Raw genomic sequence first — 23,491 nt, 5'->3', positions numbered from 1 at the left:
TTTTTAGTGATGTTTGTAGTTTCACTTCCTTATTGGACACCGACAGGAAATGACATAGATGAAGGCAAACCATTTTAAACTGTTGCCGTGGCAACCCTGTTAAGTCAATGGGAAATGAGTCAAACTGCTATGGAACCTCTATCTATGTCACTTCCAGTCAGCGGCTTTTCTGCCAAACATTTCTTCATTAAAATCACTGTTTCACTGAAATAAAATGATAATTATGCAACTGACTCTAAATAAGTCATATTTTCAAAACCTGTCATATGCGCTAAAGGAAGAACATGAGGCACCACGATGTAAACAAGGAAAAGATGTGAGCCCACAGAAGGACAGTAGCGCTCAGTGTGCTTGTAATAAACCACACCTCAGTCAACTCTCTTTAAAATTTGTGACGCCCTCTCACAAGTAGCGAAACAGCTGCGCAAGATGACCAGCTCGTTTGGATCAGCGCTGTACTTGCGCCAGGCGGAAGATTGGGCCCTATTTCTTTTAAATTTGTATCATTTATCTGAGCTGAAAGAACCAACTTCCTTTAATGCTGTCCCTACACCCAATAGGCATCCAAACTTGGTCTCTAAAGATAAAGATAAGATTTATTTGGTACCGGCTTTCGATACCAGTAGTACGTAAACTTTTTTTCCAATATCATACTGGTATCATTTAACGGTACCTGGCCCTAGTCCCCCACCACAATATTTTACATTAGACTCTTGATAATGTCATGAAATCAAGTGAACGCAACCCAGCAGGTAACATTGATTGGGTATTCTTAAAAAAAAACTTACCAACAATGATGGCAGTGGATTTGTATTCTGGGTTAAACGGGCACCGACTGCGCCCGTCCTCGGTCACCACCTCCCCGACATCGTCTCTCTCTAATGTGAACGTAGTCGTGTTCTGCAAACAGATATGAACAGGCCTTAAACAGGACACCAGACAAAATATATGACTTACATAGCATTTGGTTGGTCTGTATAATAGAAAAACCTGGATAATAGGTAAGAGTTATAAAAGTTATGTTACACTCAGCAAATACTGTGAGTGTAAGTGGATAGTGATCATTGTCGGGCTATATTTGGGAACATTGTCTCGGTGGCTGCATTAGCGCAATGAAATGTATTTTGGTCAGCGTTTCTATTTGTTCGCGAGGGAAGCTCCTAATGTTTATTTTCACATTGGTCTGCTTGTGGATTATTTAGTGTATGCTCCTGGCTAAGCGTCTTGTTACACAGTCTGTCAGCCCCTGTGGGACTGTTTTAATAAGAGCAGTTTAAATAAAGCATTTATATATGAAAATATTACACACCACACACAGGCTTTCTGGTCACAAGGCATGTGCTCTTTGTTTAAAGAAAATTACAAAAATGTGCAAACCTATAGAGCTTGAAATGTGTTGTCAGGATTTGAAAATGTAAAATACAGGAGTTTTTTATGAACATTAAAGCAGCTGTTTCGTATGTTTACTCTATTGTTTTTAGCAAATGTTAGGTTGTCAACAATGTTTTCAAAATTAGCCCTAAAATTATGTTTCTGATGTAACGTTCGATCCTAAACTCTAGATCCTCTTCAGTTCATACATCACTCATGTAAGTGCGTAAACAGATTAATGTCCAGATACCTAAAAGACACAGTAGAAGATACAGCATACTTCTGGACTGTGTCAACTTCAAGCAAATGCTAGGAATTCAAGTTCAAGGCCTTGTGTTCTGCCAAGAGTTCTCCCATAATGTTATTCTTCTTGTTTTCGTGACGTCGGTGGGGGAAAGTTTAATGTCTGTCTTTAAGAGCTGAGCCGTCGCCAAGCTCGATTGCCCCCTATCTCTAAAATCGATGTTGTCCTGCTGCTAGCATCACTCTGGGTGCTAAACAAACAGCTGTCCTGCGCAGAGGACTCCGTGGAGCTACTGTGCCCCCCCTGCTGTGATGTGAGGCTTAAATGCCTCAACAGGATTTAGTTACGTCGTGGTGTCAACACGTCTGATAATGGCACGGGAACATAAAATCATGTTCAGTGCTGGGTACCTTTCAGTTTTCTTGGCACAAGTTCTTTAAAGACACCAGTATCTGAACTTTTTTCTGCACCTATGCTAGAGGTGAAACAAAATCATAATGCTCTAACTATTGTTTGAGCTGGGACAACCAAGTAACTTTCTCTGGTGCGGTTTTCTGATTCCAAAACCAAACTGGCACCTTTTAATGATACCGAGTCCTAATCATTTCTGAAAACACAAGAAGAAGAAGAAGTAGTGTAGGAGTATCACTTACGATGTAGGCGCAGATGGGACTGAAGGCGTAGGTGCCACACACATAGAGATGAGTGCTATTGAGCCTCAGAAGAATTTTGATATAGTTGAAGCAATCAGTCTAGAGGAAAAAAAAGTACAGTATAATGTATGTGACATCAATGCTGCTTTATCCATTACCACACACACGTAAAGTAGGACCTGTTGAATGGAGAATATATCGGTTTATGCGCGTGTGTGTCTCGTGAGTGTGGAGAAACACACGGGGCAACGATGTAGAGCACATATAACTAACAGAGGCTTGTCGCCCTGGGATACAACAGCTGGCATGACAACAAGGTAACAGACAGACAGCGTGAAAAGAGCAATCCCCCGACATGCCGCGCTCTCCGTGAATTGGTAAGATACAATACACGCTGTACAATTGATCTGTATACAGAGGGAAAACTAGATGGAGAGACTATACATTACAGACTAACAATCTTTTATCTTTGTGTCTTTTAATTGTGTCTGAATGAAATACAGGATGAATATAATCAATGAAGATGCTTTACTTAATTGAGAAGTCAGTGGCTTCGTACCTGTAAACTCTTTCCTTTGAAGCTGCACTCCTCTCTCTTTCCAGTGGGAGTGCCCCATGTCAGCTGCAGACAGAAAGATGAATGCTTGAGCACTCTTTGCAAAACCTGGGAATCCAGCAATGCTCAATCTAACTTATATTATAAGACAGCTAATTCCTAATATCAGACTTTAGTAACACATTAACATTTGAGTGCATGAGCATTAACACATTTAGTTTTGGGAAACAATTATCATTTTAAAATATATGAAAATATATGAATTAAAGCATAGAAGGAAAAATGGGTGTTGCACAATTAATCAAAGCTATTTTAATATTAAAAATGATCAAATCACACAAGGCTGAAATACTTTTAGTAGAACAATATTCTCTCAAGGCATTTATCTCTTAACCAACGCCTAAACCAAGCACGGTTTCTCCAGTTTGGCTTTACCCAAATCTAAAAGCTTCTTGAACAATAGTGACAAAACCACAACTAAAAAGTGATGAAAACAAAAGAAAAGAACATCAACACAATAAAAAAGTGACAAAAACATAATGAAAACACGACAAAAATGCGTCAATAAAGCAACAAAAAAACGGTGACAAAAATGTTCTGATCAGTTTTGTTGGTCTTAGCTTTCAAATGAGGTGTGACACTGGCCTTTAGGCTGTAAACTCCAGTCGAGGAGCTTTTAGGTTTGGGTAAAGCCGAACTAGAGAAAAAGCGCTGAGTTAAGGTGGGGGTTAAGAGGTTAAATCATCTGTCTTATCTACAAACATGCTCTACTACTGCATTACTGATTGTACTGTTTGAGCCGTAACTCATGTACATTCATAGTCAGTATACTGAATGTGCAACAGCTCAAAGTAGTATCTAAATAAAAAAAACAGGCAATTGGAAGTTTATTCTTTTGATGACTTTTCCTTTCCTTCAGCTTTAAATGTTCTTGAGCATTTCCTCACATTTTTCTGCAGGTTGGCCTTGCTGATATTCGAGAGGCTGAGCGCAAACAGTGCCTCTCTGGCTCCGACGTACAGCATGTCATCTTCCTGGCTCAGCAGCAGCGTGGTGTAATTGAAGACTCCGGCTGCTGAGAATCTGTTGGTTAACCTCTCCTTTGCATCTAAAACAGCAGGGAAAAACACACAGTCAGAGGGGTTATCACTGCACACTGGCAAAGCACAAGGAGCAAGACAGCGATACAGGATGTGTCAGAAGGCAAACACGATGGATTGAAAACGGCCATTCAAAGTAAAGCCATGGAGCATATAATATAAAGGTTAATTAAAAGGACTGTCGGTATTTTCAGCTCGGCTCCACCTCGACTATAAACTATAGGCTCTTCTTACAGTAATAATTGCATGTTTGTTGCAGTTTTGACTCACTGTTAGCGCTCAGTGATGTATGAATGAGTCACTTCCTGTACTACTGCTCTCTTTGCATTAGACTGAACTGGCAGCAAGGTTAAAGCCACTCTGACTGGCTGAATATGCAGACCTAAATCTTCTCCTTGGAGCGCCGTGCCAACGCTCTTCAAAAGAATCTCTTGAGAGGTGGGCCACAAGTCAGTTTTTCCAACTCTGTCTCAATGGCTGCTCAAACGAATAGGTTTTGAGCTGAAGTCCACTTTTAAATGGACACATTCCTGCTCTCAAGGTATGTGATTGAACAATGCAGCAATTCATATGGACATCAACAACGCCGTTTGACTGCTTTTGAAAGGGTTTGATTGATTACCAGGAGGGAATAGGCATGACAAACTGGGACTTTAGGGATTTATTAGTGTGTTTTTGGAGCCAAATTTCACTGCAGTTATTTGGCACTTGGCGCTTCAGCTTGACATACTTGAAGCCTCTTGCCATTTTCCAGCAACTTCATAAGTGTTTATCTATCTCCATCTACTGTAAACATATTAAGAGCAGTCAACATTGTTCCCATGCCAAAGTGCTGAAGGGTCAGGGACAGTTTTACCTGTCCAAATAAGATTACTGGATTGTAAACACAGATATTTGCAGTAAAGCTATACCCAGTCTGTAACAAAATTCAAACTCCGATATAAGGACCGCGTTTATCGCCAACACACCAGGTGGTACATTGGACCATAATGCAAATAGAGCCAGTAAATGGCAATAAATGTTTACAACCCACAACCTAAACTTTTCAATATGCTCACAAACAAATGGGTCGTCAGACACTCAAGGCACTTTACTTTGGCAGATCAACATCTTTTTCGCTTGTGAAACACAGCTGCACAAGCTACATCTTGTCCCAGAATTTTTGATTTTAGGCTTTTTCCACATCAGCAGTTTCCAACCTGTTTAAATATAGTGACATCTGGAATCACTGGCAGACAGAAAAAGTGCATGGAATAATAGAAGATTATTCGTTCTTTTGGTAAACACTCAATTAAAACTGAGAAAATCTGCTTTATTTCAAGGCAAATTAAGGTTGTGAAAGGTTGTCTTAAACGATCATTCATGGAGCTGCACTTGGTCCCTGTGGAGTCGTGACAAAGGAGTGCCATCCCTTCCCCTCATCAGGGAGACGTATCATCGCCCAACTGTCACTGATCCCCTGGGTTTTTGGCCATTTATGTGAACCAAGAAAATGTGTCCGTCCCTCCGCATATTAAAAGTCACTGACATAAATCACAATGACATCTTCTTAGACAGACAATGGAATAACGAGGCGCGTAGAACAAACTCATGAAACTTTTACACAGAAAGCAGCTGAGGCCATTTACTGGGGGGAGACAGGGGCTTCTGGAGTCCTCAGTGGGAGTGTTGGTAACTGGGAAGATTGGACTGAGGCATTGACCTTTTAGACACAGTTTGGAGGGGATGATGCAGGAGGTTAGTGCTCTGTCAAGCTGCAGTAATAGACGGACAAAACCAGGAATGTGTTTTTGTCGTTTGATTGGAATGTGGGCCTGGTGGATGTGTAAGATGTTTAAGTCAAAATCACCTATGACCTAAAATCATTTTTGAGTAAATTAGAGATCCACCAACATACTATTCCAGGATATGCATCTTTTATGTAAGTAGTTCTTGTATCATTTCATTGCTATTTAAAAACGATTTAGTTTTCCTTTTAAAGCAGTACTACGTAACTCATGCCCCTAGAGGCCATAAGCGCCACTGCAGGTGTCGTAGCATGTTGCATTTTTTTACTCATTAATTGTCCGTGAGAGTAAATACTACGCTGACAGAAAAGACAAAGGGAGAGAGGGATATCGTAAATCCAATTACACGATGGAGATAATTTTTTTTAACTTGGCTGTAAATACTGTTTAAGTGGCACTAGCCCAAAGTTAGCTTTGCCCGTTAGCCTGTTAGCGTCTTCTTTATGATTCCATTAGTGTGTATTGGGGACTCAGAACCGGTGCAGGGAAGTTGCAAGCATGGTTTTCTAGCCAGAGACACCAGGGGGAGATGAAAGACCCCCCAATCATCCCATTAACACTTGTATTACCCCCAGAAGGACTACAGAAAGGATTTATTAAGGTAAACAAGTTACTTAGCACTGCTTTAAGCACAAAGAGAAAAATGCATTTGTAAATCTGACTTATCAGCTTATGTAGAGAGATGTAGAAAGACTTTGTCAAGCTTTGTAGAGCTACTTGGCAAGGGCTGGAGTGGCAACTTACTGGTACTGGTAGAGGACTAGATAAGGAGGAGCTCAGCGTTAGAAACAATTCCACAAACATACTTCATGCACTTGTGCTTCATACACTTTAAACATTAAATAACCCAATTAAAATGCTGGGAAATTAACCAGACAACAGTCTTTTAACTCTATCTAACCTTCAACCTGTGCTAATTCTGAACACTTTGCACCTACCGTCGCGATGGCAGCTTAATGGCCAGCGGTAACGTGCACACAAAGTAGGCACAAATTACCTCCAATCTCCAGAGCACATCTGCTGCTGCTGGAGTTGAACCTCTGTGCTTGGGAAATTGACTGAAGACCAATTTAGGGGCCTTTAAAAGATTAATTGTTTCAGGATGGGAATGCCGATGGGAGAACAAGGCCTGAAGTGACTGTGATTATCCACTGCTACATAGTGACATCACAGCAAGTAATTAGGAGGGAATCGATTCTCAACCGTAAGCGGAAAGGCATATTAAACAACAAACAAGCTAATAAAGGAGTTAAAACAAGGGTGTCAGACGTGGCCAAAATACCATTTACAAAATATTATCAAAATTGTTACTCTGAAGATTTGCAGAATTACAATACTAAATATGGGGGCGGCACCACATTACTGACATCACAATATTAGGCGACAACATATCCACATCGCAAGAAGCCACTGTAATTCACAAAATCATAGGGAAACAAGATGTAAAAAAAAACAGATAATGATAAAACAACCAAAAAACAAAAATGCACGGTAACTTAACAAGTCATGGTCAAGGCGTTTGTGGAAGTCTTCTTGTTTCCAATCCTATTTTTGTTCATCTAAGGGGAAGGTCAACCGCCCATATCCGTCTTATAGCTTATACTAAAATTTGCTAATAGTTCTTCCACTGCTGCTTTTGGCAGGACTAAACCTTGTGTAATGTAGCTTGCAGATACAAAAGACTGCTCTTGAGGGTGCATCAATAAAATTTATGTCCTGGTCACATAAATTTAAGTTTATAGCTTTTTAATGTCCCTTTGCTCAAGCCCATATGCAACACCTAAACATTGAGACAGATTTTTAGATATCAAGAAACTTTTAGAGACAAGATAGCACAAGTGAGTTTACCAAATCACCATTGAAGTAGAAAGTTGTCATCGGAGCACGCCAGCCTGCAGCCTGAGCATCATATTTCAACCGTAACAAAGCAAGACCTTGTACCTTATTTTCCAGCGTTTAATAGTACTCATAGGGTGTGTTCTTCGACTGGCTGCTTCGCCGGTGTATGCTAGCCAAGACACTCCTCAAACTGTAAACATAGCCCAGATTTACTAAGCACTCGGCCAAGTCACAAGACAAGGGGGCACCAGGGACAAATGGAGCTTATTGCGGGCGGGCTGAGGCAAATCAAAAGAAAAGGAGAGTGCTGCACAGCTGATAACAATCTCACACTCAGCTCTGCTTCTCTGGAGATGCAAGACACAAATTCATCCGGAAAGAGAGAGGAAAAAAAAAAAAACACTATCTGCTTCTGTGCCCTCTGTCATCCGTGCAACACATTGGAGCAGTTCCACGGCTCTGTTCGACATGATTTGACAACGGTCTTGATAACAACACTGGAGATTCTGACAGAGGCGGGCACAAGTCACCTGAAGGTCATCACACCAGTGCTCCAGCTGCCATGAGGCTAAACACATTGATGTTTATTTCACTTATTGGACCACTGGAAACAGTAACACTGGATTTCTCTGATTTTCCACTGTTTATGGGCAGGCTCCTCCATTGGGCCGAAGCCTTTGGGCTTCAGATGGCACATCTAGGATTATGAGCTAGCATTAGAGACACAATTGACTATTGAATGTTTTTATTCATTTTTTAAAAAAAATTATCAAAGGGAATGCACGACATGGTTGGGATCTATCCTAGCATATGTGTGCTTGAAATGACTAGAACAGTTGTAGGGCGATATGGCCTGAAATCTATATCACCATATAAAAAAGAAATAGCACTATATATTTAACGATATAATTGACAATGGACAAATAACTTAAAAATCACAGCCTTACGCCTATTGGGAAGATTAATTCAGTGATATTTTATTCTTTTCTTTTTACGGCATACTAATTTCCTCGCATATATGATCTACTCAAGCAGTTTACATCCATTTCATTTTACTTTTTAAGCACCTGTCCCTGTGTTCTACAGTCAGCGTTTATCAGGGACGTGTACAGATAGAACCCAGGTGGTGCTCAAGCACCTGCCCCTTTGCCCTGTGCCATTTAAGTGCCCTTCTCACGACCACATTTTCTTTTTCTTATTTATCTCATTGTTCTGCGCTGTCCCCGTGTATCCCCCGTTTGAGAAGATGGTACAGCCCATGTCTGTGAGACGCGGGAGTATAGTAAACTGAGTAAATTCGATAACTTTTATGTACGAACCAGCATGACTGTATTATTAGGGGGAATGGTACGAAAGGACCGATGGGGCGAGGAGGTCGGCACAGCACGTCGAGACCGTCCGGACAAAGTCAGTGGTAAGAAGTCCTTTGTCTTGGTTGGGCACCTGTGCACATCACTGGTGTTTATGCTGCTCTGATGGAGCTGAGCGTAACATAAATTATATTGTGTAAAATTACAACGATCTAAAAAATTATATTGCGATAACAATATGCGATATGATAACGGCACACCCCTACACAGTTGCTCATTTTCTCTGAGTTAAAGGCAATTAAGAGGAGGAGACAGTTATATACAGGGTGCCAATTTCCGATATACACATTTTTAAATGTATTTATTTACGTATGTTTTATAATTTAACCAGGAAATACCCACAAAGATTTCAGAATCTCTTTTATATGGGAGGGAGGGAGTATGTCAATGACATCTTTAGCAACCTTCCTATAGGCAATTTGTGAAAATGTTTATATCATGTATTGTTGACAGCAAAACACACACACAAAAAAGAACAGTTTAAGAGCAGCACTCAGAGTACATTAATGGGCCAGGCTGTGCACACATGTGTTACAATCACAGCCCATGATGGTGTGACTGCTGCTGTTTGCGAGAATGACTGAAGGCTGCTCCTCTCTGATAATAACCAGGCCTGGCACTGCGCAAATCTAATGTTTCTGCTATGTGAGGATTAAGCAGGAGGGGGGAAAAAAAGGTGTTAATGGTATAGCACATGACGGCATGTGCAGACAGGGCTCAGGGCCAGCCGACAAACACCAAATGACTGAGGTTTACCGAAAAGTACGTGTTTGTGTACAGCGCAAACAGACAAAAAGAGATGAGCGCGTCGCCTATGAGCTAAGCCCCCAAAAGTGCATACCTTACACAACAAACAACGAGCGGCTGACACAGACATGATGTGGTGCTTTGTAATTATCGGTTCTTTGGTGTCATCCACATGCACTCTGGATGGGCACAGAGCCATACAACAAGCACTCAAACCACTTCAGCAATGCGGAGTCGACGACTGGTTTGAAAGCGCAATTGTGGGTCGCTTACAAAAGTCACAAAGATGCAAACGCTGTACTTTTATTACTGCAAATGCAATGTCCACAGGAATTTCATTTGAATATTGCAGCTTTCTTGTTCAGCTCCATCAGACACATTTAGCAGTGTTAAGAAATGAGACAGATTTAGTGTTCAGAACCTCATTTGCAACCCACAGCCCTAAACAGTCGTGCCTGTGCTTGCCACGTTCCCTTTTTTCACTTCCCCCTCCTCGCTTAATTCTGGATCTATAGGAAGAGGGCTGTCCTGGCGCGCTCAGCAGCACAAATATATAACAGCTTTCTTTGCAGCTCAGGCGACATGCACACCGTGATTCTGATTTATGCTCGCTGCCTGTTTAGTTTGCACGCTTGTCAATTTTTAGGTCGCCAGTGGAATGGCCCGCACTGGAGGCAGTAAGTGAACTCGCTTTGACTTGCATGTGCGATAGCGTGCCGCCGCTGTGGTGTGCGCGGAGATACTGTCCACTTTGTGCCTGGGAGTATCTCTGGAGAGGCCTTTAGAAGACAACAGCAGGCTGGAGTCTTAACCCCAAATAAAACGACGAGAGGATTTTTTTGGTGCTGGAATAAATGGCATTGTTCTTTTCTAAACTACAAGATTTGCTGCTTGTAAATGTTGCATAATAAAATAGCTAAACATACAAGTTTCCTGGAATTTGTTTTTTTTCTTCATCTGATCTAAGTAAGAAACTGAAGAGAGCGCCAGGCCTCAGAGGGAGTAGAGTAAAAGGCATGTGGTGTGAATTAACAAACTGGATAAAAACCAGAGCGCTCAGGCCTTTAATGAGAGATACAAGAAACAGCTGCTTGCGATGATTAAAGTTCTGTATTATTGGCTGAATAAGAAAAGCGAAGCATTTCCTAAGATAATAACAATCACATGTTTATTTTGAGGAGAGGACTATTCCATTTTGTGTCCTAAAAACTAAAACTAAATGACTATGGGCATCAGTATAAAGTGTATGCTGTATTTCTACTGAATGAAAAAAGATGACCATAACGATAATACGGAGCAGTTTGACTAAGAAAGCTTTAACCTCTTAACCCCGCCTGAACCGGGCACGTTTCCTCCAGTTTGGCTTTACCCAAATCTAAAAGTATCTTGACTGGAGAGTAATGCCTCATTCGAAAGACTTACAAAAGTGATCATTTCTTTTTTTTTGCCACATTGTTGCCGCATTTTCGTTGCTTTTTGAAGTCATGTTTTTGACGATTTCTGTTGCTTTTTCATCACTTTTTTTCTTGTGTTTTCTCCACGTTTTCTCCAAGTTTTTGTCGATTTTTGTCATTCTTACGTCACTTTTTTTGATGTGTTTTTGTCGAGTTTTTTGTGGCATTTTCATCGCTTTTTTTCATTGCATTTGGTCACATTTTCATCACTTTTCGTTGCATTTACATCCTCGTTTTCATCGGATATTTTGTCACTTTTTTGTTGATTTTTGTTGCTTTTCCAGCACGTTTTTTGTTGATATTTAGTTGCGTTTTCATCCACATTTTCGCATCTATTTTCATGATTTTTTTACCTTTTAGATTTGGATATGGCCAAACTGGAGAAACTGTGCTCAGTTCAGGCGGGGGGTAAGAGGTTAAATGAAGAACAATATATATAACAGTGCATCAACAATAAATAAAAAAGGTCCCATATTTTGTATAGCACAAGTTAGTGGTTTTGACCTTACATTCCTCTGTGTCGGTCTTAATTACCGGCTTCACTGTAAATTCTTGCTACCTGCCATTTTCTTCAAATCAAATGTTACTGATTGAAATCGCACAGACTGGACTTTTCTGTACAATCCCTGGAGCGTGCAAGTGCTGAGCCATTAGAGGCCGTGAAAACAGACGGAGCTGATGTGCGGTAATTACGGCCCATTGTGGGGGCTGTTACGGTGCTATATGCAGCCACTTGTGAGTGCCACCTCTGCTGGATGCCGCGCAGCACTGGTCTTTCAGGATCAGTGGGCGTGTCTTTGCTTGTGGTTTTTTCGAGGCGAGCATTGGAGCGTGTCTAAAACCTCACGAGTATTTGGACCCGACCCCTCACTCCTCCCTGCACCTCCTCTGCAGTCCCGCGCCGAAATCCACACACTGCCAAGGTCATCGGATTAGCATGCATGAGAGGGAGTGCACAATAATCGCCAAATGTAAACCAAACACAAATGGGAGAGCACTTTGTGTGGAGCGCAGACAGCATAAGGCCAATTCTGTGTGTTTTAATCATGTACAACTGCTGCTAAAGAAGTGTTATGTGAGCGACTCTTAGAAGTGAGGCTTAACCTGTGCAGACAGATTTGCAGGGTCTTATCACGGTATATACTGTGTAAAGAGAAAAAATACTAAACGTGATCAAGACGTTTTTTAGCTATTCTTATTTGCGCCATTGCACCTAAGACAGTTTAGTCATCTAGGCGATAGTAACAGATTTGTATCATTATCACATTTCAAGTAATTTAATCCATTGAATTGGATGAATTAAAATGCAATAATTATCATAGTTCAAACTGAATAATGTTTCAGTGGTTATTAGTTGTTGCACCATGGTCTGGTGGAATCCGTTAAAAAGTGATAATGTACACCTAGTCCGGCGACAGTTAACAGGCCACAATGAACTGTTTCAGTTTGTGGGACCATGGTATAAGTGGATCAAACAGTGTTTTAATGTGAACAATAACTCCAGTATTCTACCTTTTAAAATCTCCATTAGTTTACAATTGCTGCTAATCCCATAATGCTTAGCTATATGACATCACATTCCCGAACTCTATTGATTGTGGTATTGAAGAGTTTTTTTGTAGTTTCTCGCACATCTGCTGGTCTCTGCGAACCCGGAAGTGCGTCACCACTAACAAATGTATACAGTTTAATGCACTTAATTTTTGCCCTTCACGTCGTGCATTAAAACTGTATAATGCTCCTTGTTGTTTAATCCTTGCTTATTTACTTTCACAATTCACATTGGACATTAGTTTTGTTTGTAGCTTTCCCAACCACCAAACATACTCGTATGTAAGCTGTCCTTATTAACATCTCAGTGCAAGTGACCACATCTTTTTCCAGCGGAAAACAAGGAAGAAAAATAAATCCTTCTATCGCTGCATCTCGAGAGAGGGACAGTAACATCCTGCCCGAGAGGTTTCTGATAACTAACAGTGATATACAGTGTGCCTAACCCATGCAAAACGCTTCGAGTCCCATGATCCTTTGTGCTGCCTGCACAAGAGCCATAATGAAAACCAGACAAGCTCTCCCACTGCACGGACCACAAAAACCTCCACTCACTACACATAAGAGATTAGGGCGCTCATTAGGAAAGAAGGCAGGAACAGGACGAGAAGTAGAGAGGGACAAAGAGTCTTTCCAGGAAAAACAGCGCACAAAGCAAAGGGTCTTCAATCCAAAAATTCAGTCTCTCTCATCTTTAACTGCAGCCTAAAAACTTCAAAGAATAGTTTGTATGCAAGTACAATAAAGCACATACTTTCCTGCTTTAAAAAACAAACAAAAAACATTCAATAATTCAACAAATTCTTGTTCTGGGCTGGGACCAAACTTCACAGGTGAGGAAAAACTCACAATTTCTCTGCGTCTGTACAAACTGTCTCATGGTATATTTCATGGTTCATTTATTTGCATGATGAAACACGAAAATAGTCAAACCTTTAGCTTGTGTCGAGCCAATTTCGCTAACAACACTGTTCTCGTGCCAACTACACAAAAGCCTTATTTCCTTTGTTCCTAATTTGGCAGGAGTGCCCCGAAATGCATCAATCAACTCCATACAGTTGTCAACAAAGCCAGTAGTCAACAATAACACTGAATAACAGAAGCTAAACGTACAGTTATCATTACAGAGCGCCGTGCAGCAGCGACTGTGTGTGAAGTAATGAAAGGCAATGATGAAGTAAGGTGCAAAAAGGTTAGACGGATTTGTGAAAACAGACATTAAATTTATAACTGGGGCATAAAATGTTGAGTGTATCAAAAGGTCAAGCTGTTACAAAAAGGTATAACGAGACAAGTGGTTACAGAAGTAAGAGCTCCATATTTTAGCACTCCAAAGTCTCTTCATCCAAATAACTCCTGCTTTTACGGTCGGTATGTTAAGCATGCCTCATTCTGTCTGAGCTTGAGGTAGAAAACACAGATTTTACATTTTGGACATAGCGGGATGCTTTAAATATCCCCAGGGGACAGATTTTTAATTGCACATATTTATAGGATGTTTTTACTGTTGATGTTTGCAAGTTGCCAGCTGGTCCCTCAGGCACTTGTGATCTCTGACATGCCTCTGTGAATGCACAATCGTACTGGCGGTGGCATCACTGAACCTGCAGCAGCAAGTTTTCATTTGCCACACAGCAATTATCACGGCCGCCATTCCATGAGATAGCAATTGTACAACACATGTAGTATGTTACACAGTTTTTTCTCTAACGTTGATTCTCTAAGGGGCTAATGGGTCTAATTATACGGTTCAAATACTAAACCATGATTAAAATGGACAAGTGATGGATGATTGTTTACCTGCGAAGCTGTTTATTCTACAAATGTTGCCATATGTTGGATATAGTGCTCACCATCTGTCACTGGCACCATCAACACACGCAGACAGTGTTCATCTGTGGCTAACTTTTTACAGCGCTTGATTATAGTACGTTTTCGTTCAAATAAACCTCACATTTGCTAAAAGTTTTGGATTACTCAAAACTACCCAACTAGAGGTCCCAAAAATGGTATGTCAGCGTCCATGAGGCAGGATGAATGGACATCGTTAGAGTCGGCCTTTGTTTAGCAGCAAAATCTGGCAAAACATACAGTGGGTTCTCAAAGCCTTCAGAACAACTGGGGAAATTGTTTCTCTACAAAAATTCATTAACTATAGAAATGTGTAAAGGTTTGAAAAATATGAAAAAAACTAAAATCTCATGTTGACATAAGTTCCATTGCTCTCAGCCATTTTTAACCATCAATTCGTTAGCCACATAGCATAATTGCCTAAGTCATTTTTGTATTGTTACAGTGGCAATAAGAGAACTTATGTTTCCAAAAACTGTGGAAAAAATGAGTTAGGCAATTATGCTATGTGGCTAATTATTATAGTTTAGGTCTCTGGTAAATTCCATACATTGCCCATAATACAGAAAAGTACACCTTCCATCAGCCTGAGTTTCGATCTTTTAAAACAACAATTTGAACTGAACAGTATCAGACTTTAATATATTAACCTCTCAACCCCCGCCTTTAAAAAGGAACAGGCCACCCTTTTCACATACTGAGATATGTTCTTGCCCGAGCTTAGACGAGTTGATACGTACCTGGTCTTTATGTGTGCGCTCAGTCACGCAAAACGACCAAAGATGTTGTTAGCATTTGGCCTCTCCCAGTGTATTCATATAGCTCCAAGCGGGGGTGAAGTTGGAAGCTACCACGCATCAACTTGTCTAAGCTCAGGTAAGAACATATCTCAGTATAGAACAACCTATTGGCCAATACCTTAAAGCAGACCTAAGTAACTCATGCCCCTAGAGGCCATTAGCGCCACTGCAGGTGTCGTAGCATGTTGGGTTTTTTTTTACTCATAAATTGTCCGTGAAAGTAAAAACTACACTGACAGAAAAGACAAAGGGAGAGAGGGATATTGGGATAATGGGGATAATGGATACATCCAATTACACAAAAGAGATTTTTTTTTTTCACTCAAACTTGGCTGTAAATACTGTTTAAGTGGCGCTAGCCCACAGTCAGCTTTGCCAGGAAGTGACTCAGTTCTTCTTTAACCGAGCACATTTTTCTCCAGATTAGCATTAGCATTTGCCCAAATCTAAAAGCTTCTTGAACAAGGCGTCAAACTAGCAACAAAAACGAGTATGAAAACACAACAAAAAAAAGAGACGAGAAAGCAACAAAAGAGCAACAAACAAGTGTGCTGGAAAAGCAACAATAACACAATAAAAAAGCGACAAACACATGACTAGGGGTTAACATAGAGCCTGAATACTTCCTAACCCCACTGTACTAACCCTGTGTGACCACTTACTGTAAAGAAAACTGATGCGCGGCGTGACATCATCTTCTGTGGCCGTCACAAAGTAGCGGAGGCTGGACACCAGAGCAGCAGCAGCCAGCAGACAGGGGCCCGCCGCAGGTAATGTCCGCATGGTTGTTCGATATCACAAAACGCTCGCAGGTTGCTTATAAGATTCCTACACCTTCATTAAGCTCCTCTCAGAGATTACGTCCTGCCTCCCATCTTCCCGCGAGCCCAGGGGGGAGTGATGGTGTTGATATTGGTTCTCCCTTTGCTCGGCACGCTGTCAGAGAGATCTTCGGGAAATAAAGGGCACTTGTGTTCATCCACTCTTCGAGGGGGTCTCAACCCCTAAGCTCCATCCAGTTGCCATTTAGAGAAGGTATTCTTGCATCTGCGAAGAGAAAGACAGAAAATGTGACTTTAATTACCACCAAGAAAGATATCTTGAAGAGATTAAAGCAAGGCAACACATCTTTATCCAAGTCTCTGCGGTTAACCAAGGCAAGCTAGTAATACAATTGCCTGTGGATTTCTCTGCAGCGTGTGCTAACAATTAGGCTGCAGCATTAATCAGGTTAGAGTAACATGAAGCAACATGCAAGCTCACTCACTTTATAAACTTTCATAAAATAAACATTCAAGCCTCCGCTACTCCTCCGTGGCACCACATCGCGGAATTAAATCAACTAAAAGTGGAAATATTCTTCATAATTGAGGCTTTTGGGTATCTCAGCATAGGTAATATATGTTTTAAAATGTGAAAACTGCAATAATGTCTAAACTAATTACAGTTTCCAATTTGCCTGGAGCTCCCTCTGCAGACAGTGGCGTGAATGACACTTTCCACTTTCATGCAAATGCCAAGTGCAGAGTCTCTGATGAAATGTGCAGGACAGTTTTGTGCTTCCTCTATGATGCAATAATAGATAATGCAGATCGCAGCGCTTCAGCAAGAAGAAACGACCAAAGAAAACAGGATGACTCAAGCAAAAAAACTTATCCAGGTTTGTTTATGACCAGTCAACAACACAATTACACAGTGAGCAGCTCCAAAAAAGTTGATTTTGCATGATGTTTCCTTTGAAAGGGACCACCAAGTTAGAAAACACACACTTTTCTTAACTACACGTGTGATTTGCCTTTTTGCACCGGGGTTCACACATCGCTCCCTATGATTAACTGGTATTTAAATTTTTCAAACCCCTGCATTTAATTACTCTGTCATCTATGCCATCCCCACGAGTATAATATCAATTTGGCTTTAATTTTCTGGCTATAAATGATAGACGAGAAACTCCCAAGACAGCTCTGTAATTTGTACACTGGCTCTTTTGACTTTTATAGGCTTTAGTGTCAGCGTAGAGATAAGATGACTGTTAAGATACAACTTGAGATTTCATGCAGAGGGTCAGATTCGTCTTTCTACACATTCATCTTTGTACAGCTGTCATAATTAAACAAAACAAGTTGATAAACCTCTCCTCTCTACTCCCACATAGGTAGCGAAGCTAAGAAAATAAACACAGGCAAGTACATGGGCACGGCTATTGGAGGAGCCGACTCCCTGAAGACCTCCAATGAAATGTTTATGGTAGCTAATAAAGTCAACTGATGGTGAATGGGGTGGGGGTCAAAGGGGAACTTTTATCCAGTCAGGGGGGAGCGCAGTCGGGGGGTAGTCAAACACGCACCAGCATCAAAGGGCGAGTAAGTTTAGAGAACTGGGGTGGTGGCTTTTTATCTTTTTAAACGGCCCTTCAGCACTGGCTAATTGGCACCCAACGCAGTTTGAAATCTATCATGACAAGATGCCTCACGTTGCATTATCGCATCTCCATCACAACTATTAAGATTACAAATATGCTGCTTTAAGATGCTCCATCACTTGTCTCTCTTTAAGTCTCCCCCCCCCCCCATCCTGCTGAGTCGGCACCAACAAGCGTGACAGTCCCGAGTGAGTCCCACAACTCGGGTCTGCGTGTTCCCAGGGCATATCCTTATGTAACTCCAGAGGTCTTTTAAATTTTAATGAAAGGAAGAGAGGGGCCTGCGAAGGGAACTTTCATGCCTTTAAAAAAAAAAAAAAAAATTGCAAAAATGTTTTAGAATTTACATACCATAGCTGCGAAATCACTAAAAGCTTATGCGGCGAGGTCAAGCCTGAGGTTAATGTCCAAAAACAGCGTGACGAAGTGAAACTGCTGCCAGCTCAAAAAACCTAACTAGAAACATTCATAGAGCCAGAAAAACAACCTGGACTCAGGAAGACTCTTGAACTCGTGGATTTGAGCGGCTTGAACGGGTAGACAATATTTCTTATCTTTACAAACCTCTTTCAAGTTTAGCTTTGCAATGGTGTTTTTCAGGGTCCAGACCCATATTTACACCAAAATCATTCTTTATTTCGTTCTTTCCTTGACTAGGGCTGGGTGCCGTTAAACGATGCCAGTCTGGTATCGAAAAAAAAAGTTACTACTGGTATGGAAGAAATAAAAGTATCGAGAGCAGGTATCGAAAAGAAATCTTTATATTCAAGTTTTGATGCTGTGGGTCATCAAAATGTAGAAGAATAAAAAGTGAAATACAAGTTGAAAAGGAGGGAGAAATGGAGGGAAAAACATGGAAAACTTGGGGCAAAATTGGGGAAAGAATTGGACAAAAATGAATAAATTCTGAAAAATTTAATTTGGGGGGGAAAATGTAAGAAAAATAAAAAGTAGAAAAAATAAGGAAAAAGTGGAAAAACATTGAGGAAAACTTGGGGGAAAAAATTTGGAAAAATAAAAAATATACATTTTTTAAAGTAAAAAAAGTAGAAAAAATATATAAAAATGGGGGGTAAGAAAACTTGGAAAGTGTTTTTTTTGCCCTTATATTGTCAAAGGAAGCTTCTTGGTTGTTTCACCTCAAATAAATGATATAAATGCAAAATTATTTCAATGGAAAGAAAAGGAATACATTAACATTATTAATCTGTTTTCTGGTTTTATATGGCAATTAATTTCATCCAGGTATCAAAAAAAAGTATTGGTGTTGAAAAACCAAGTATCGTTAAAGTACCAGTATCGGAAAAAATGTTATGCTACCCAGCCCTATTCTTGACCCACTGCTAAGAATTAATTGGTTCATGTTATCATACTGACCCACAAATCAGAAAAGAACATAACAATAATCACTTAGAAACGCCCTCTTGTAAGAATACAACTGTATATTTCTAACGCTTGTAACATTTCTCCTGCTGCCCGTGAGCTTAATGCTCAGGTCCCATCTGGTTGTCAAAGACAGTGTGTGCTGGCCCTTGTCGCTAGCACGAAGGGGGAACGGGGCGCCATATTGCTTAAGGCTGCAAATTCATTAACCTCCTGCCCCTCCCTCGAGGTCCCCTTTTTAATATCTGCATCTGCTGAGAGAGAAAAGATGTACAGACACATTGGCCAGTGCACTTGGCCCAGGTCACCACGAGTTCACCGCGGACAGAGCGGCGCTTACGCTCGCCGTTTGGTTAAGTTTGGTATCTGTGACTTTGAGAGATGTGTTGGAGCTTAGGGGTCGGCTTTGGATAAGTCATGTCTTCAAAGTGACTTGTCTCATTTAGTCCTTGGCATGGAGCGGGGCACTTATGGAGATAATCAGCCGGCCTGCAGGACCGTGAGATGAGAGCGAGATCACTAAGCTCTACATGAGGACAGATTAGGCCGCAGTCCAACCCATTACAAGCATCGCCTACGTCTTGGTCAAAAGTGAACTGGAAAAGCATTTGCATTTTTTTAAGCTATAGCGCTACTACGTCTCGCCCATTCCAGCCAATGTTATGTTCTTACAGCCTCAATATTTACTTACTAACAGATGTCTCACAGGGTCATAAACAGCGGTGATCTTTTTCCATGGCCAACCGTAGAAACAACATCGCCCCTGGAGCGTCTGATCACCATTCAGTAAGATTTATGGTGATGTTTCGTTGGTCAAAAAAGACCTCAGCAGGTGACTGGCATTGAATAGACTTCACGCCGTTTTTGTCTAAGTAGCTCATCTACGGCCGATCTGGAGGCGGCTTCTCAACAGGGCATTTATTGAAATACTAAAGGTCGTGGTATGTGTCTGTAAGGAGCGTGTGACGGCTAACTAAGCCTTGAATAAGCACTAACACTAACAATGATTTGATGTTTTGAAAGGTGTTAAAATCAAAGGGCTGCATGATTTTGGAAAGACGCGTAATGGCAACTTTTCCGATAAGCATTTTTAAACAAGTTCCAAAGCATAAACACTTGAGAAATAGCAACAGCTACACCAGAACAAACCTGCAAGTAGAGGTCTTAAATACGGGGTTAGCATAAGTTTAATTCAAGATCATCAGGAACCCACAATCACCCTGGGAAGACAAGTTGCGACCCAAATACAACTCAGACTTTTACAATATTGTCTTTTCCTCAAAACATGTTGTTGAATAAGCATTAAATAAGCCAAAAAAGTTAGAATTGATCAAAACACTCATTAACACCTGCCATAACCAAGCACTTTTTCTCCAGTTTGACTTTACCCAAATCGAAAAGCGTCTTGGAAAAAGCGTCAAAATAGTGACAAAAATGACTCAAAAACGTGGATGAAAATGTGACAAAAAATGTGATGGAAAAAGTGACAAAAACGCCACAAAATAGTGACAGAAAAAGCTAATGAAAAATGGATGAAAAGGGATAAAAATGTGACAAAAACGTAGCAAAAAAGTCACAAAAGAGCAAGAGAAAAATGGTAAGAAAGTGATGAAAAAGTGACAAAAACGCCACAATTGAGCAACTTAAAAAGTTACGCAAACGCAACAAAAGAGTGACAAAAAAGTGAATGAAAAAGGGATGAAAAAAGTGACAAAAATGTGATGAAAACACAACAAAAAAGCCACAGAAAAGTGACAAAAGAGCAAGAGAAAGATGGCAAAAAAGTGATTAGAAAGTGTGAAGAAAACGCAACAAAAAAGCAATGAAAAAAAAATGTCAAAAAAGTCACAACGCGCCAACAACGCAAGGAAAAAAGGACCCATTTAGATGGGTTTTGCAGGTCTTAGCTTTCAAATGAGAAGCTACACACTGGCCTGTAGATTTGGGTCAAGATGATACGAAGATCAGAGAGAAAATGCTCTTGGTTAAGGTGGCTTTAAGGGACTATACGGAGTTTAAAAATGTTAAAAGTATGTATTTTCCTCCCCCTACATGTTCCAGCCATGTCCTAATGTGTAGAATGAGCCCAGACCTAATCACCACAACTGCCTCTAAAATCCTGCACGGTCACTCAAAAAGCTGTTGCTTAATATAGAGACTGCAGTTACACATAAGACCTGAGGTGGCAGTAGTGAGCAAAACATGGCCAACTTTATCTAGCCCCTTTAAGAGGTCAACAGGCTCAAGTCGTGAGTCTATAGTTTGTCAGTACATAAATATTTAAAAATTAAAACATTTGGGGAAGCCCCGCGACCCACTAGTTGAAAACCATTACATTATATCCCCTAAATAATCATGATCTCTCACCATTACTATTTGATTTGAATTAACTGATTAAATCTATGGTGGAACTTGACAGACATTCACGATGAAACGAGGGTACACCGACTTGGGGGGGGGGGGGGGGGGGGGGGGGGGGGAGAAGTTGGGGAACACAAGTTTCAGCTGACTGCTCCCAGCTCCAGGAACGCAGACGTCTAAATAAATCACAAGCGGGTTAAAAATAAACCGTAACCCCTTTCGCAGCGGTAGACAGCAGCGGCAATTGTTTCCTAAGCCACCAGGGCTCATAGTAGATTCATCATCGGTGACTTGGCGTATTTATCCAACGTCAAAAGCGTGAATCAGCATGTCTGTTAGTGGGGAGTGCTTTAGCCGTTGTGAGATTAAACGGTAAACATAAAGCTTTCGAGACAATGGCCTTAATGCTTGCTACGCCTGTCTGCTGGGAATACGACTGCACGAAAATCTCAAGAGGTCCGAACTGCCAGGAAACCTCTTTGCTTTTTCGGAAAACGTCCTAGTAAAAAACCTGAATGTCTTGCGAGTGGTTTACAAGAAGCTCGTAAAGTTTGATGAATTTGAAAACATGAAAAATACTATAGTAGTGGATGTTGACAATGGGGAGTCTGAGCAGCAGGAAATTAAAGGTTCCGTGTAAATAACATGGCAGACCTGCACAAATGAACTGCACCTTCTCAGATAGCGAAACAATAAAACTATCGTCTTACATTTGCAACTCTTGCTTACACGAGTAAAAAGAACTTTGGGTGGGATCGGACACCGAGACCTGGAGTCAAATGGGGTTAGTAATATTATTTCTACCCTGCAGGTAAGGACTTTTCCTTGGCCTGCAACAAATCCACTCTTTGTCTGTGTCCACAACAGACGAGATTTGAGCAAATATTAAACACATAAACACTTTTGTGCATGCACCAAACTTTTGGGACTGTAATGTGGAGCAGATGTTAGAGGAGAACCTTAAAGCCTCGAGGGAAGCTGCTTCTGATAGAGACAAATTGGGATGAATACCACTAAAAGGATATGAATGGTACTCAATAATTTCACACTCATCGCTGTTTCCTCTATGCAAATGTGTGTTTCAGAAGCAGGTTGCAAGCTGCTCATGAGGTATAACAGTTTGGCATGGCGTCAAAATCATTGCATCTATGAATGTCTGAGCCGGCAAAGACACCCGTATCAAGTGAGCGGGGCAACATATTGATCGACCACTACTCTAATATTCCCAAAATAGGAAGTGCATTGTGGTTTTCGAGGCATCGTGCCACCCCTCCAGATATCTTACAGTAATGAAAGTCTCTTAATAGAATCTCTTTACTCCATTATTAATTCACAAGTTTTGATATCCTAGAGTGGGGATAGAGGGATACCAGCTCTTCCAGCATGTGCCATTAATTATTCAGCACATTCTCTCAATACTGTGATCTGATATTCCACCGATGACACTGTAAGCCTCTTTTTGCAGCTTTCGCAAGGTTGTGAGGGGTACAAAGTTTGGAGATAATAATCGTAGTTTTGAGGGGATGACGTTGCTGTTTGATTGACTACTGAAAGCCAAGGAGACATTAAGCTAGTTTGTTAGTTTGTATGCTGCATTGGTATTACTTAAGAAATAAACTGATTTGAAACTTCAATGTCAGCAAACGTAGCAAATATTGCAATTAAATTTAATTACCACATCTTATAAACTGATGGTGGAGCTTTGTGATCCACTCGCAATCATGATATGCCACAACTCATGCCACAATATATATTTTACTATTTTAGGACTGGGTGATATAGGACAGAAGAGTTCAGGATCGTGATGTCATATCACAGGGCATTGTGGGATTTGCAGCAGACCCATACGTTTGTTAAAGGAATAGGCCATACTGAAATACATTCTTACCTGAGCTTAGATGAGTTGATGCATACCTGTCTGGTCTCTACGCGTGCGCTCAGTCACGCAAAAACACCGAACCTGTTGCTAGCATTTAGTCTCTCCTCCTCCCTTTAATTGGAT

At 40.8% G+C, this 23,491-nt stretch overlaps 1 protein-coding gene across 2 annotated transcripts in view; it reads right to left on the bottom strand.

Annotated features, from left to right (window-relative positions):
* LOC306962173 (semaphorin-4B-like) overlaps positions 1-23,491 on the bottom strand; it is a 51,958-nt gene that overhangs the window by 9,763 nt on the left and 18,704 nt on the right. For both annotated transcript variants that reach the window (XM_079555250.1, XM_079555251.1), the window contains exons 2-6: positions 15,986-16,370; positions 3,772-3,932; positions 2,828-2,890; positions 2,269-2,367; positions 789-900 (exon numbers count right to left, since the gene is read on the bottom strand). In XM_079555250.1, coding sequence (XP_079411376.1) covers positions 789-900; positions 2,269-2,367; positions 2,828-2,890; positions 3,772-3,932; positions 15,986-16,106 — 556 coding nt within the window. In that variant the 5' untranslated portion in view covers positions 16,107-16,370. The remainder of the gene's footprint in view (positions 1-788; positions 901-2,268; positions 2,368-2,827; positions 2,891-3,771; positions 3,933-15,985; positions 16,371-23,491) is intronic.

Source organism: Gobius niger (assembly GCF_951799975.1).
Source record: "Gobius niger genome assembly, chromosome: 4".
Lineage (NCBI taxonomy): Eukaryota > Metazoa > Chordata > Actinopteri > Gobiiformes > Gobiidae > Gobius > Gobius niger.
Note: the sequence above shows the minus strand (reverse complement) of the source record. Positions and strands in the feature narration are given on the sequence as shown.